This window comes from Monodon monoceros, unplaced genomic scaffold (assembly GCF_005190385.1).
Source record: "Monodon monoceros isolate NGI ecotype Baffin Bay Population unplaced genomic scaffold, NGI_Narwhal_1 Super_Scaffold_7, whole genome shotgun sequence".
NCBI classification, from domain to species: domain Eukaryota; kingdom Metazoa; phylum Chordata; class Mammalia; order Artiodactyla; family Monodontidae; genus Monodon; species Monodon monoceros.
The window spans coordinates 55,322,628-55,337,776 of NW_021703784.1; the positions used below are offsets into that span (position 1 = coordinate 55,322,628).

The 15,149-nt window shown below is 54.3% G+C and overlaps 1 protein-coding gene across 5 annotated transcripts in view; it reads left to right on the forward strand.

Annotated features, from left to right (window-relative positions):
• The window catches only part of ARRB1 (arrestin beta 1), an 81,688-nt gene that overhangs the window by 22,968 nt on the left and 43,571 nt on the right, over window positions 1-15,149 (forward strand). For 2 of the 5 annotated variants that reach the window (XM_029209509.1, XM_029209511.1), the window contains exon 1: window positions 14,430-14,447. The exons of the other annotated variants lie outside the window; for them this stretch is intronic. In XM_029209509.1, the coding sequence (XP_029065342.1) occupies window positions 14,443-14,447 (5 nt within the window). In that variant the 5' untranslated portion in view covers window positions 14,430-14,442. Of the gene's footprint in view, window positions 1-14,429; window positions 14,448-15,149 lie in introns of those variants that run through there. 5 annotated transcript variants of the gene reach the window in all.

A 15,149-nucleotide genomic window follows, 5' to 3' on the forward strand; every position in this document is an offset into this window, starting at 1 on the left:
TTCTGGAGGGCAGAATCCCAGAGGTCGCAGAGGTCCCAGGCTCGCACACCCCCGCGCCCCCCCCCCCTTTCTTGTCCCTCAGGGGCACCTTCTTCCCTATGGAGGAGAGGAGCTTCCCTCCAGGTAACTCTCAATATGAGCTGTTCCGGTTACCTTTTGGTGCATAACCAATCACCCGATAACTTAGTAGCTCAAAACAACAAACATTCATCTCCTTATCTCCCGGTTCCATGGGTCAGGAATGTGGGAAGAGGTCAGCTGGGCAGTTCTGGCTCAGGGCCTCTCCTGTGGTTGCAGCTGGCATGGGGCTGCAGCAGCTGGGTGCTTCCAACAAGCCCTGGTGGTATTATCCCTGGCATCTGGACTCGTCCCTCTCTTTCTCTCTCATGCTACCTCTCTAACCTGGACCACCTTCATTTCTCACCTGGGTGAATAGTATCAGCCGAGCACACCACACTCTCCACGGCCTGGTATCGTCCCAGGCTCTTTACACACAAGACGTTGCTCATTTAATCCTCACAACAACCCAAGAAGGCGGGTGCCGTCGTGATTTCTCTTCTAGCAAATAAATGGCACATCCTGGATCTGAACCCCAGGCAGCCTTGTTGTTAATCCTGCCCCTAACTGGTCTCCCTGTGTCCACTGTAGCCTCTCTGCCCACCCATTCTCCAGCCAGCGGCTGAAGTGAGCATATTAAAATACAGTTACCGGGCTTCCCTGGTGGCGCAGTGGTTAAGGGTCCGCCTGCCAATGCAGGGGACACGGGTTCGAGCCCTGGTCCGGGAAGATCCCACATGCCACGGAGCAACTAAGCCCGTGGGCCACGACTACTGAAGCCCGTGCACCACAACTACTGAAGCCCGTGCACCTAGAGCCCGTGCTCCGCAACAAGAGAAGCCACTGCAATGAGAAGCCCGCGCACCGCAACGAAGAGCAGCCCCTGCTCACCACAACTAGAGAAAAACCCGCGCGCAGCAACGAAGACCCAACGCAGCCAAAAATTAAATAAATGAATTAAAAATATATATATATATAAAGTACAGCTACATCTCGTCCATTCCCCACTGTAACCCTACCAGCATCCCATCACGGCGACAGTAAAATCTCATCACAGTGACAGTAAAATCCGACTCCTGACCAAGGCTGCCTGGTGACCGGCCCCTGCTGGCCTCGCCTACCCATCTCCCTCAGCACCTTCCTCCCCCAGAGCCTTCCCACTGCAGGTTTTGTTTCATTTTGCTTCAATGCAGCATCCCCATCCCAGCCCCCTTCAGAGTCACATTACTACCTCTTCTTCAGCTCCTAGCTCAGGTGTCACTTCCTGGGGAAGCCTTGACTTTCTCAGGCTGGTCAGTCACCCATCCTGTGCTCGGGGAGCACTGCCCTTGACAGCCTGTAGCCTGAGAGTCACTGTGTACTGTTTGCTCACTGTCGCAGGGCTGTTGTGTTGCACGCGTGCAGGGGACATGGTGGTGCCAGTGGGCACTGTGATCTGTGCCATGCACCCGCCAGAGTTGGGCAATGCAAAGCCCTGCTGTCTTCCCCGCTGGAAGGGAAACTTCAGACAGGCAGGGGCCATCGCATGGATCTGCTCTGGTCGCCGTGTGTCCCTGGTGGCCAACGGCATCTGACACACGATAGGCACTTGATAAATATTTGTTGACTATTATAGAGCTAATATGTATTCCTGGGTGGCCAGCACCACGCACATTTATCCCTCAGAACAATCCTTTGGGGTAGGCTCTATTGTGGTCCCCTCTTTTTAGAAGAGGAAACAGGCTGAGGGAGGGAGAGTCCCTTGACTGGTGTCCTCTAGCGAGTGGAGGTTTCATCTGAGGCAGACTGGTTCGCTGTGGTAAAAAAAAGTGAATGAAAGAAGGACCTCTGTATTGTGGCAGCTTAGAGCCAATCATATGAGGGTAAGCTCAGACACAGGTCATCGCAGTGCTGGCAAGGATGTGTGTGGGGAGGGGGTTTTTCCTCCAGTCGGGAGAGAGCAAGGAGAGAAAAGGCCCCCAGACAGGAAGTGGATCTGCTCTGGGGCCACTCTCCCCTTTGGGTGCCAGGGCTGGCTGCCTTCTCTCCTGACTGCAGCTTGTCTCCCAGGTTCTGTACCGTGATGGAGGCCTGAGGAAAGAGGGTGCCCGCGGGGCAGGGATAGGGTGGGCATGGGAGTGGCGGTGAGATTCTCTCCTGTGTGCGAAAGTCATACCAGAGGACTCTGTTCTCACCTACTTGGAGGTCTGTCCTTCCTGTCATGCCTCCCCTGGGAGGAAGGTGGGTACAGGAGAACCCCACTGTACAGGTGAGGGAGTGGAGAAACCAGGAGACATCAAGGGATTTGTCCAAGTCCCAGAGCCCAAGTCCCTGGAAGCCCCTCAGCCCCCGGAGCTGAGTGTGTGTGTGTGTGTGTGTGTGTGTGTGTGTGTAATGGGGGTGGAGATGCCCCCAGGAGAAGACGCCTCCCTCTTCCTCAATCCTGATTCCTATCCCAGCAGCGTGTCCTGTTGAAACCGTGCACCTCAGATTGGGACTCGAAACCACGTGCTGGGACTCGAACCCGGCCAAAATCCACAGTCTTCCAACTGAGGTCACACACCTGGTTTCAGGACTTAATGAAGCTCAGGTTCTTGATGTCTCATCTCAGAAAGAATTCAGTGAGAGACAAAGTGATAGGTAAGAAGTGGATTTCTTTAGAGAGAAACACACTCCACAGACAGAGCTGGGCCATCTCAGAAGGTGAGAGCAGCCCCAGGGTATGGGGTTGTCAGTTTTTATAGGGGTGGGTAATTGCATAGGCTAATGAGTGGGAGGGGTATTCCAGCTATTTGGGGGAGGGGTGGGGATTTCCAGGAATTGGGCCACTGCCCACTTTTTGATCTTTATGGTCAGCCTTGGAACTGTCATGGCGCCTGTGGGTGTGTCATTTAGCTTGCTGATGTGTTACAGTGAGCGTGTCCTGAGGCTCAAGGTCTAGTGGAAGTTGACTTGTCCGCCATCTTGGACCCATTTGGTTCTAATCAGTGTCCTTGGGCCATGTCATTCTCTCAGAGGTTGTGACCTGCCCCCTTCCCTCCTGTTTCACTATCAGAGGAAAAGGTCTCCCGTAAGGCTTTGTGGACTGGCCCCAAGTGCCTGCCAGTCCCTGGTTGTCGGGGAGTCCAGAGCCACCTCAGTGCCCGTGCTGCCTCCTTTGAATTCCTTGGGTTTCCCACCGGCCTGGGGGCTTTCTAAGGGCTAGGCCTGGACTCCCCCATCCGATCAGTTTTGCTGCACAGTGTTTTCTGAGTTTGTGCTAACTCTGGTGTCGGAGCCCATCCCAGCCCAGAGGTTGGGCCCAGCGGCTTAGGGAAGAGTTGGTACCCGAGTGGGTCTTGGAGGAGCTGTAGGAGTGACCATATGGAGTCCACATCCCCTTCCTCCCTGAGCCTCGGGCCCCGTGGGACAGAGCTGGGCAGGCCCCAGTGATGGATGGGGCCTCCCCACCACCCCCATGCCTGGCAGGGCTACCCAGCTTCCAGAGGCTCCAGCCCTGGGCTCCTTCCCAGCCACCCGCCCCTCTGAGGCCCCGGCTTCATTCCCTGTCTCCTTCCCCACAGGTCTCAGTCTGCTGGGGATTCTGTTTTCGTTGGAAAGAGGAGGCGGAGGTGTTTGCGTGTCTGGCTGTTTCCTCCTTTCTCATTCCTCCTCCCTGCCTCCCTCCTGCCTCTCAAGATGTTTCCTCTGCCAGCCTGGCTCCACTCCAGCCTCTCCCCTCCCAGGGCAGACAGCAGCCATCCTCTCCCGCCTGGGGCTTCTGCGGGCTGTGGCTTTCCAGAGTGCGCTCTTAATGCCTTCCAGCCACAGGAGGGGTCCACAGGGCATGTACTTCAGGGTAGGGGCACACTGCCTCCTCCTTCCTCCAGTGTTTAAATCTCCTGGGAGAGGAGGCCAAGGGCCCACTCCAGGGCTGCCTCCTGCTTGGGGTTCATCCCTTTCCCCCTCTGGGCCTCGGTTTCCTGGGGAGCCTACAGCCAACACGGCCCCTTGGCACAGAGACACATAGCGTGTCTTGTGTTCATTTGGTAGTAATTTTGTGTTGCTTTGCCAAAGGCATTGGGGGGATGCTCCCCACAACTTGGCAGGGCCCTGGAGTGTAGAATTTGTACTACTACTCCTCACAGCCCCACCTTCTGAGATATCCAGCTGAGGTCTCATCACTTCCTGGGGACCTCCCTGGCCCCCCTCTCTGTCTGCCCTCCTGGCAGAGGCTTATAGGGTGAAGCAGACCCATACCCTGGCCTGATGGAGCTCGGCCTGGGCTTTGCCTCCCCATCACCTGCTCTGTGCCTGCAGCAGGGCAGATGCTCAGTAAATATTTGTAGAATGAATGGTTGGAGAGCAGCTAGGGAAGCAGAGGTTGGCATGATGGAGCAGTGAGGACAGACAAGGTGCTGAGGGAGGACTTCGCAGAGGAGGTAGAGCTGACCTGGGGTTTTGAAGGATGGAAAAGAGTTGGACAAATAGGCAGGGTAGGAAGGCCATTCCAGGAAGGAGGAACAGCCTGTGCAAAGCCTGAAACAGATGGTGTGTGATCTGGGGCTTAGGGTATGTGTGAGTAAGTGGCTTGAGGGGAGGCTGTAGAGAAGGGCCAGGATATGGGAGGAACTTCCAGTCTGGGGGTGGGCACCCTGGCCTGCTGGAATGATGCCAGCAGTTAGCCCCTTCAGTTGGGTCCCAGGTCTTTGTGCTGCAGGCCTGGCCTTGGAGGGCAAGCAGGCCGTGTGGGGAGGGCCCTGGAGGTTTGCCAAGGCTTGTCAGAGCTTGTCAGGGTTTGGGACTATGTGAATCCAACCCAAGGCTATGGCTCTGCTCCCCTGGGCCGAGCAGGTCGTGGGATTAGAACCTATCAGGGCCAGCTGGTTGAAGCAGGCTTTGTGACAACACGTAAGATAGAACCAGGTTCAGTTGTGGTCTCCGTAATTTCCTGGCTGTGATCCTGGGCAAATCATTGATTTCTTGATGCTGTGTTTTCCTTTACAGTAAAGATAATAGAAGCTACCTCTCAAGATTGTTACAAAAATTAACAAGGTAACTTGTAAAGTTGTCCTTTTTCCTCCTTGCTTTTTCTCCCTGGCCTCCCCCACCCTCCTTCCCTACTTAGCAGAGCTGGCCTTTTGGACTGAGGCCTGAAGAATGCTGGACATCCTCAGCCCTGACAGCCCACCTGAAATCTCTCCTTCCCGGAGGCCCTGGATTCAGAATGCCCTGTTAAATATGCATTCCTTAGGGCAGTGGTTGTGTGTCTCAGCCCACAGCACCAGTGTCAGCATAGAAATGCAGCAGTTAGAAATGCAAATTCCCAGGCCCACCTCTCACCTACTGAGTGGGAATTCTGGGGGTGGGTGCCCAGCAAGCTGGGTTTTAACAGGCCTCCCAGGTGATTCTGACCTAGGCTTAAGTGTGAAAACCACTGCCTGAGGGGACCGATGCTCAAGGGCCTCTCAGTGGGAGAAGCCTGGCTTTGGGCCTGGGGTCAGAGCACATGGGTGCCCAGGGGGCCGGCTTCAGGGGTGCGTAACCTGTGCAGTCACTCAGGGCCCCAAGTTCAGAAGGATCTGGTTTAATGCGCGTCTGTCTCTGTCTTGAAATCTGAACAAGGGGCCCCACGTTCTCATTTTGCAATTGGGTGCACAGATTATTATAGCCGGTCCTGGATGCTGGTCCCAGCGTGTTCCCGGTTAGCTGGGTATCCCTGGGGAAGTCGCTTTCTCCTTGAGTCTCGCTGTCCTCATCCGTGTAGGGGGTGATAATCCCCACCTCCCAGAGGGAGCGTGAAGATTAAATGTGATGAGTGGGTTCAGCAGTTGGAGTGGGGCCTGGCCCAGGAAGTATATAGTGGCTCCCAGAGGCCGTGTGCCAGCACTGGGCACACCTCTGGGGATGCCATGGCAGCAAACAGGCATTGTCCTTGGCTTAATGGGGCTTCTGGTCTGGAACAGGGACACAGATGGCAAGAGATGCACACTGTGAAAAGTGCTCTGACGGTGCCTAATGGAGGGATCTGCCCTAGTTGGGGGTCACCAAAGGCTTTCTGACGATGTGAACTTGGTGTGGGGCTGGACAGCATTGTCCACGTGGAGGCAACAGCATTACAGGTGGTATTTTCATAGTTATTTATTTTTTTATAAATTTATTTATTTTATTTATTTATTTTATTTTTGGCTGTGTTGGGTCTTTGTTGTTGCGTGCGGGCTTTCTCTAGTTGCGGTGAGCAGGGGCTACTCTTCGTTGCTGTGCGCGGGCTTCTCATTGTGGTGGCTTCTCCTGTGGCAGAGCACGGGCTCTAGGCATGTGGGCTCAGTAGTTGTGGCACGCGGGCTCTAGAGCGCAGGCTCAGTCGTTGTGGCGCACGGGCTTAGTTGCTCCGCAGCATGTGGGATCTTCCCAGACCAGGGCTCGAACCTGTGACCCCTGCATTGGCAGCTTCTTAACCACTGCACCACCAGGGAAGTCCCTTCATAGTTATTAATAACAGACCTCCGGGAAGGCTGAGGTGAGGTGAGGTGAGAGGGCCTGGAGGGAGGAAATGGGTCACAGTGGCCACAGGCAGGTCAGGAGGTTGCATTGGGGCCTCAGCGTCCAGTCTGGGTTCCTTCCCTTCAAAAAGGCTTTAGACCGCAATAATTTGGAATAGGAACGGACCCTTGCCCAGAGGCCTGGAAACCTCTGGAAACCTTGGACTTGTTTTCAGCAAATGGGCCTCCTAACCCCCTCTGGGTGGGCGGTGGTGACGTTCAAGTGAGATGAGTGCACGGAAGCCCCAGCACAGTGCCACCTGCACGAAGTGCTCCGTGCGAAGGGTGGATTCCTGTTTCCCTCTGTTGATGTGGAAGTGGGAGCCCAGGTTTTGATCAGGAGTCCCTCTAGCCCAGGCTAGCTCCCTTGGGGAAATCCTTTCTTTAATTGTAAGGCAAATGAGGCTGACAAGCCCTTTCCTAGAGATGATCAAGGACTGACCAGCATTGGGGGCCCAGAAGCAGTGGCTTTGGCGACAGCTGAGTGCCCACCTCTCTGGGTGCTTCCCCAGGTTACATTAAACCCACCAGCTATGTCACAGAGAGGGGGTGAACTCCCCCATGGGCGTCCTGAGTCCAGCCGCTGCTCTCTGAATGGTGAGAACAACTTTCATTTATCGCAGGCCTCACTGTACCGGGTGCTTCTCATGCATTCCTGGAGAAAGGCACTATTATTCCCATTTTAGAGGTAAGGATCGGAACGACTCTCCCCTTGCCCAAGGTCACCCAGCTAGTGAGTGGCAGACCCCAAAGCCTTACCTACTACCCCAAATTGGCTCCCATAGTGACACACTGTGGAGCCGGGGGCAAGTCCAGACCTTTCTGGGCCTCAGTATCACCATGTGTGCCCTGAGGGGTGGGACCCGATATTCTTCAAGGCCCCTTCAGCTCCAGTGTCCTAGGGTCTGTGTATCTGGGAGGGCCCGTCCCCTGGGGAGTTCTGCCACCACACCTCCAGGCTGCTGTTGTCTTTACTGTGTAGAAAATGACCAGCTTACCCAGGCCCTCTCAGCTCCAGCCTCCCAGGCCTGCCATCTAGGGCTGACCCCTGACCCTGCTCCCTCTCTCTTAACCCCCAAGTAGGAGCAGGAATGGCCAGGACCCGTGGTTTCTGCACCACAAGTGGCCTGGGGCTGGTGTGGGGGCCAGTGGGGGCAGAACCCTGTGGGAGATTCCAAAGTGGGAAAGAGTTTGATGGCTCCAGGGAACTGACCAAGGTCAGTGTGGCTGGAAGGTATGGAGGTGCAGGAGACTGTGGGGGAGGGGAGGTTGGAGGGGTGAGTAGGAGCCAGATTGCGAAGGGCTTGTGGGCAGCAGTTAAAGAGCTTGAGGCAGAGAAAGGACTTGATCAGGTCTGTCTAGAATGACTGAGAAAATGCCAGCGACAGTTAACACAGTGTCAGGCACGTAGCATTCAAAGCCGTTCATTATGGTTTGATGCTTTTCATTATATCGATCATTAGGAATACCCAGATTCCACTCTTACCAGCTGTGAGAACTTGGGCCAGTCACTAACGCCTGGGACCTCATTTTTCGCACCAGTAATGCAGGAAGAAGGATAAGGAGCCTTCCTCCCAGGGATTTTATCAGGATCAGAGAGAGAGAATGGGGGGATTTCATCTCATCTCCGTTAATCCTGAAAACACTCAGCCCCCTGAGCCCAGCTGTACAGCCAGTGCCCTTTCTCTGTGTCACATGCATCCCTGCTTCCCAGTTTGGGGCAGAGTAGGACTCAGCCACTGGCTCCAGAAGCCCCCAGCCACAATACAGCCCCTTTCAAGCAGGACTTTACCTTCCCCAGATCCCTTCTCTGTCCTCGATCTCAGTCCTACAAGCAGCAGACCTCTTCCTCCCCCTCAGACTCTCCCCCAGCCTTGAAGCTCTGGCCAAGGGGCTCCCAGCCTTAAGAGCTTGTGGAGATTCCCAGTAAGCCAGTGTGGTGTGGAGGGGAGTGTGCAGAACCTGAGAACATCACGTGCCTTCTTGGAGCCTCACTTTCCTCATCTGCAAAATGGGAATGGGAACACCTACTTTATTAGTCTCCTATTGCTCCTGTAACAAATTACCACACATTTAGTGGCCAAATACAACACATAATAAATTCTCTTATAGTTCTGGATGTCAGAGTCCTAACATAGGTTGGCAGGGCTCGTTCCTTCTGGAGGCTCTAAGGGAGAATCCATTCCTTTGCCTTTTCTAGCTTCTGGAAGTTTCCTGCATTTCTTGGCTCCTGGCCCCATCCTCCATCTTAAAGCCGTCAGCGCAGCATCTTCCAATTTCTCTCTCAGTGCTTCCGTTGTCCTCACATTGCCTTTTCTCTCTCTGACCCTCCTGCCTCCTGCTTATAAGGACCTTCATGATTGCACTGTGTCCACCCAGATAATGCAGGGTTATCTCCCCATCTCCAGATCCTTAACTAACATCGCATCTGCAAAGTTCCTTTTACCACGTAAGGTAACAGATTCACCGTTCCAGGGATTAGGATGTGAGCATCTCAGGGGGTCGTGATTCAGCCTGTCACACACTCCTTGCAGGGTGGTTGTGAGGATTAAATGAGCCAAGAAATGTGAAAGGCTCAAACAGTACCTGGGACGTGGCAGTCAGTCCCTCGGCACATTTTCTTTTTGTCCTCTCTCTGGGCCTTTGTCTCCCCATCCATAAAAAGAGGCCTATTCTAGCTCTAGCAGTTGGATCCCACCTTATCTAGAGCGTGTCATATGGTCAGGCAGACCATGCCCTTAGCACGGAATTCATAGGAAGCAGCAGAATTGAGCCCAGGATGCCCCCAGCGGCCCTCGGAAAAGCCCCCCCCCTCCTCCCTCTTGGGGGTAGGCCTCCTGTTAGTTCCTGGCCAGCTGAGCATTTCCCATCATTCCCAGGGACGGCTGATGGGAAAGGCTGAGCTCACTGCTCCCTGGGGAGGGCGAGGGGTGGAGGGAGGAGAGGGAGAGGCTGGCGGCAGCTGCTTCAAGAGGCGAGAGGCGGGGAGAGGAGAGGCCAGGAGAGATTTACAGTGGGAGAGGTGGAGGTTATCAGCGCTCAGGATGAGTGGGAGAGGGTGAGGCAGGGCCTCTAAGCTGGGCCTTGGAGAATGGTCAGCTCTTCCTTGGCCTCCTCAGCCCAGCCCTGGCCGTGCAGCTCTGTCCCTCTGTCCCTCCTGAGAAGCCCTGGGGTCTGGAGGAGTGTGTATGTGTGCTGGGGATGGGAGGAGGGTGTCATAGGCCAGCAGGGGCTAGAAGTGAGAGGTTTTGCTGTCCGAGAGGAATACCGTCCCGTCCGTGAGAAGAGAGTCGTCTCAGCCAGCATACGTGGCCCGCCCAGAAATCAGTCACCATGTGCCCTTTGGCCCATCATCTGTGTCGCTGTACCCCACTTTTCTTATTTGTGTGTGGGGGGGGAGGGGGAGGTAATAACACCATTACCGGATTTGAGAGAATCAAGTGGGAGAGTGACTTTGCAGCGTATACTCTGCTATATAAGGATGTGTGAGTCCATGCTTATGCACGTCACTTTGATGTTCTCTCTTCTGCACCTTGACTACCTGGCAAACTTAATCGCCCTTCAAGTCCCAGCTCAGATGTCGCCTGCTCTGTGTCACTTCCTCAGCAGCCCGTTGTCCATCTGGGAAGAATGGAGCTGCTCCCGCCCCCGAGTTATCCTCTTTATAACTCTCTCTCGGTGCCTTTGGCAGGATAGCGGTTGGTCTGTGCATCTGCCTCCCCAGCCATATGTGGGCAATGCATTCACCTCAGACCCCTCTGCTTCTCAAGGTCCCAGTGGTTGTGGTAGAACAGAGGCAGGTTGATAAAGGCCCCGGGGGAGCTGGCCTCCTGGCCTGGGCAAGGTCCCCACTTGGCAGTCCAGCCCTTAGAACCGAGCAGACCCCCATGATGGACTCAGTCAGACTCAGAGACCCCACTCAAAGCAGGTGGGCAGTCATCTAGGTACAGGAACCCTTCACTTTCCATGATGAAAATGCTCATGCCCACTGCCCGGGACCTCCTGCACGTAATCAGGACACCAAGGGGGACACGTTGGTAATGAGGTTTCCTGATGAGGGTGAAACCTGAGCCAAGGGACAGGGAGAGTGTTTCGGGAGAGGCTGTCTAGGCCCTAGAGAGTGTATTCCATAAGCTCATCCACCACACTCCAGGGACCCCCAGGAGGCCCATATCCCAGTGCCTCAGGCCCACTAGATACACAGAGAGGGCCAAATAAATGTTGGGGGATTTGGCCTCCCACTCTTCGCTGTGTGTTCTCACCTGTGATTATTTGTCTCCTGCATCTCTCCAGAGTCCTGTATAGCCTTGTTCATCCGGGCACTTCCGGTGCCTCTCAGTGCCCTAATCCTACCGTATATTGAACTTGGATTATGTTTCAGGCCTAGGCAGACATCAGCCCATTCATTCCCCTCCACAGCCTGGAGGTGGTCATGTGATCCCACTCTCCAGGTGAGGACAGGTGAGGTGAGCAGCCGTTAAGTGGCAGGGTAGAGATCTGGACCCCGTTCCCAGTTGCTCTTTTCCATTTCCTTCACCGTTTGCATGGTCTCCCTGAGGTTCGAGGAAAGATGGCCTGAGCGTCTAGGTTGCGGCAGGTGGAGCTGGTACTGAGTTGTCACTTCAGACAGTTTGGTAGCTAAGGCCCAGCGCTGTGCCTCCCGGCAGGTTTCTCACACCCCACCCCCGCCCCCAAATCCGTGTGAGGAGCAGGTGGAAGGTAGACTGCCAAGCCCCAGGGTGTGCTCTGGGGAGAGGTTCAGAGATGCCCTGGAATGCCCTTTCCTGCTGGCTGTCTCACTGAAGCAGCTGCACTTGGCTGGCTTCACTGTGCTCACCTCAGCTGCAAGCCTGTATGTTTTTGGAAGTAATGGAAATGCATTTCTTAAAAATGCTCGATAATTCAGCCTTGTCCTGATAACAGGCCTTGGTCTCTGCCCAGCACTCTGGCCTCCCAGGAACTCCTCATACCCATCACCTCCTCTCAGCGGCCCAGGCCCGTACGAGGTGACGTGACCCTCACGGAGAGCTGGTGAACCAGCTGAACCCTGTTCTTTGGGGACCTGCCCAGGGCTACCCAGCGAGTCTGTTTCTTGTGGGGATGGTGGTGCCCGTTAGTATTTTCACCACTTACAGAGTTCTAACTGTGTGCCGGGGCCTCACTTAACACTCTACAGGGCTGAAGTGCAGGCTGATGAAACAGCAGGCCTGCCTCACCCCAGCCCTTAACTCCTTTATGTTGCACCTTGTCTGAGCCGGAGCACAGTTCCTGCCCTGGAGCAGCTCCCATCCTGGGGGGCAAACCCCCGCTGGATTACGCCCACCAAGGAGGTGTATGAGATAGGTACCCTCAGCCTGGGGGCTCATTAAAACCCCCTGAGGGAATAATGCCTCTTTTTTCCCCTTCAGTTGTTCTCAAGATTAAACAGGAGGAGTAGGTCAAATATTTAGCATATGACAAATAAATGATAAATCTTAAAATAATTTTTATTGTAGTTTTTGGGGTTTGTTTTCTAAAGTTTAATAAAACCACTCAAAATTTCACAAGAAAACTATGATTTTGGGATGACTGACAAGCACGTCTTGTACGTTTGTAATATCCCTCTTTCAGAGAACCTTTTACATTGGAACTATACCAAGGATGTCCAATAATGAAAGTATTTGGTTTGGAACACACTTAGGATAAATTGTATCTTTCAACAGTATCTCATTCTTTTAAAACCCAGAAGCGTTACTATATTTTTATTTCCTAATTTATCAAGCATTTGGTTTGAACTGCTTACGTTTCTTATTTCTACTATGTGACTTTGAGCAAGTTACTTAATTTCTCTGTGTTTCCTCATATATAGAGTGGCGATAATAAGAGTATCTACCTTACAGGGTTCTTGTGAGGATTAAATGAGTTAAATACAGTGTTTAGAATAGTGCCTGACACTTAATAAACATCAGTTATAATAATAATTATTATTATTATTTCTTAATAAGAAAATACACCCAGATTTAGTTACCAAATCCGGTCAGGTTGCCTTTCAGTGACTGTGCATTCAGGTAACATTTACTGAGTGCTGGTCTTGGGTTTGTCTGGGTCTTGATCTCGGGGCTCAGCTGCCCCCTGGCTCTGCCCAGGGGCCTGGGCTTCCTGCTCGGTTTCTGCCTCGTGCGACTAGCCCCCAGGGCCCCGGGTGAGGCTGAGCTCATAAAGTGTCGGCAAAGCACTTTGTGGATCAATGATAACTAATAGCAGCTCCCTGGAGTTGGCTCATATAGGGAAGACTATCGTGGAGGCAGCTTGAACCAGGCTCAGGGGCGGCCCCTGGGGAAGGCCAGTGATGTCCTCAAGGTGGGACCTGGGAAGGGCCCTGCCGTCCCTCCTCCCTGTTGCCTCCTGCCACTTTAACCAGCAGTGGGTGCTGACAAAGTTTGGAGATGGGCGGGGGGTGTTAGTGGCCACACGGGGAAGAGGTTTGCCCATTTAGTGACAGAGTCAGGAGCAGAGACCCATCTAGCCCACACACCTGGTCACTTCCAGGCCAGAGCTGGGTGCACGGCCTGTCCTGGGCGTCCTCTTGTCAGGGATCTCCCAGTCATCCCCATTGCTGTCTCTCAAGAGGTCAACATTCCTGGCTGAAATAGATAGCTGCTGGCCTTTGCCCAGACACATGCCTGTCTTAAGGATGGCAAAGCAGCTTCTGTTCAGTTGTGGGCATGAATGGGAAGTTGGCATGGGACCTTGTGCAAGGGAGGTTGTGGGCAAGACTTCCCCTAGTTCTGCCCCAGGGGGAAGTCCTTCGAGTCTCAGACGGAACTGAAGTCTGTTTTGGGAACTGCTGAGGAGGCAGCAGACAGGAATTTGCCCTCTGGGAGCTCATGGTCTGATGGAGGGGCCATGGTCCTGTTCTCCAGGAGAGAGACTCCGGTCTGCTGGTTGGGGGCAGGGAGGGGGGATGTGGCTCCTGTTTCCTGGGACTTCCGTTCCAATGGAGGGGACATAGCCCTCTTGTCCTCTAGTAGCTCCTTGTCTGAGGAAGGAAGCACGAACTTTGTCTGCAGCAGCCTCCTATCTGATGGAGGAGTCATGGCCACTTCCCTCAGGGAATTCTTATCTGATAGAGGAGATATGACCTCTGCCCTCAGGAAGGCCCCCTGTCTCCCTGTTTGATGGGGGAGGCTTATCTCTTTCTCTCACTTAAGAAGCCCCATTTGATGGCCTCTGCCTTTGCTCCCTGCCTCCCTGGCCTGATTCATGGGGAACTCTGGTCTACAGGGAATAGCCACAGAGAGCTGGGCAGAGTAAGGGGCTAGGCTGCTGTGGGGCAGGGCAGAAGGGAAGAAGGGGGTGCTTTAGAGGGGCTCCCGTAGCGAGTAAGGGTGACAGGAAAGGCTTCCCAGTCGAGATGCCTTTATGGAACAATCTGATGGAAGGAGGTGCCTGGCTGTGATGAGTACCCACTGGGGATCAGGGGTTGCTCCTCCAGGCTGGGAAGGGTAACTTGAGGGTCACTCGGGAGCCTGTCTCCACGCAGGCCAAACTGCTGGAGTGGAAAGGGCCCCTGGAGACGCTCACCTTCTGCCTGTCCGTGCACAGGCTGACTACTGCCAGCCCAGAGACCTCCGCCCTCCAAGGCCTGAGAAGCCCAGAGGAGGAGAGGAAACAGGACATGTATCAGGAACGCCTTTTCCTTTTGTTTGTAACTAACCCCCTGACTTGGGGCTGGGGAGAGCTGATTCTGCACGGGCTGCCCTGGCCTAACTGCTGCTGCCTGCAGCCCCCAGCACTGGGTCTTCCACGGCCTCCCTCCTTCCCACACAGTGCCCCGCCTTGCCTCAGCTACTGCTCCTGGGCTGGTCCCTTAATTTCACCGAGACTCAGGGCTCTCATCTGTAAAATGGGGTAAGACTTCCTATCTGCCTCATAAGGAAGTTTGTTTTTTCCTTTCTTTATAGGACTTACATAATTTATTCCTTTATCCATGAGATGTGCCTGGAGCATTTCCTGTGTGCTGACCTCTGGGGTGGGCAGGGGCAGAGAGTGTAGGCGAGGAACAGGTGCGGGCAGACAGGAAGTCTGTTTGGGACTTGTGTGAGGAGTCTGGGGACATCCGAGTACACAAGTCCCAAGGCTAGGGGGTATGGGGTCAGAGAGGGTCTGGCTGGAGATGGAGGTTTGGCTTACCAGCATCTGGTGGCAGTTAAAGGGGCCAGGTGGGTGGGGTCACCAAGGGAACTGCTTGTCATGGGTCCTGGGAAGGGGTGGAGGCCAGGCCCTGGAGGCCACAGGCAACTGGGCTCTGCTCTGGAGCCTACAGACAGCTGGGCACAGGGCAGGGATGGGGGACCACTGAGTCAGGGCTCCAGTGGCTAAGAGGAACGGGCCTGGGATGGGGTCACAGGATGGTGCTCCTGGGGGGTGTCGAGACCTTTGCTTTGGCAAGCTGGGTGTGGGGGTGTGTGGGAAGGATGGTCTTTGGGTTGAGGAGACAGTAAATTATGGCAGAGGTGCTCAGACATCAAAAGAAGGTGGTCAGGCAGATTGGCATTCTCTTTTTGTTTTGGCCGCACCGTGTGGCATGCAGGATCTTAGTTCCCCAACCAG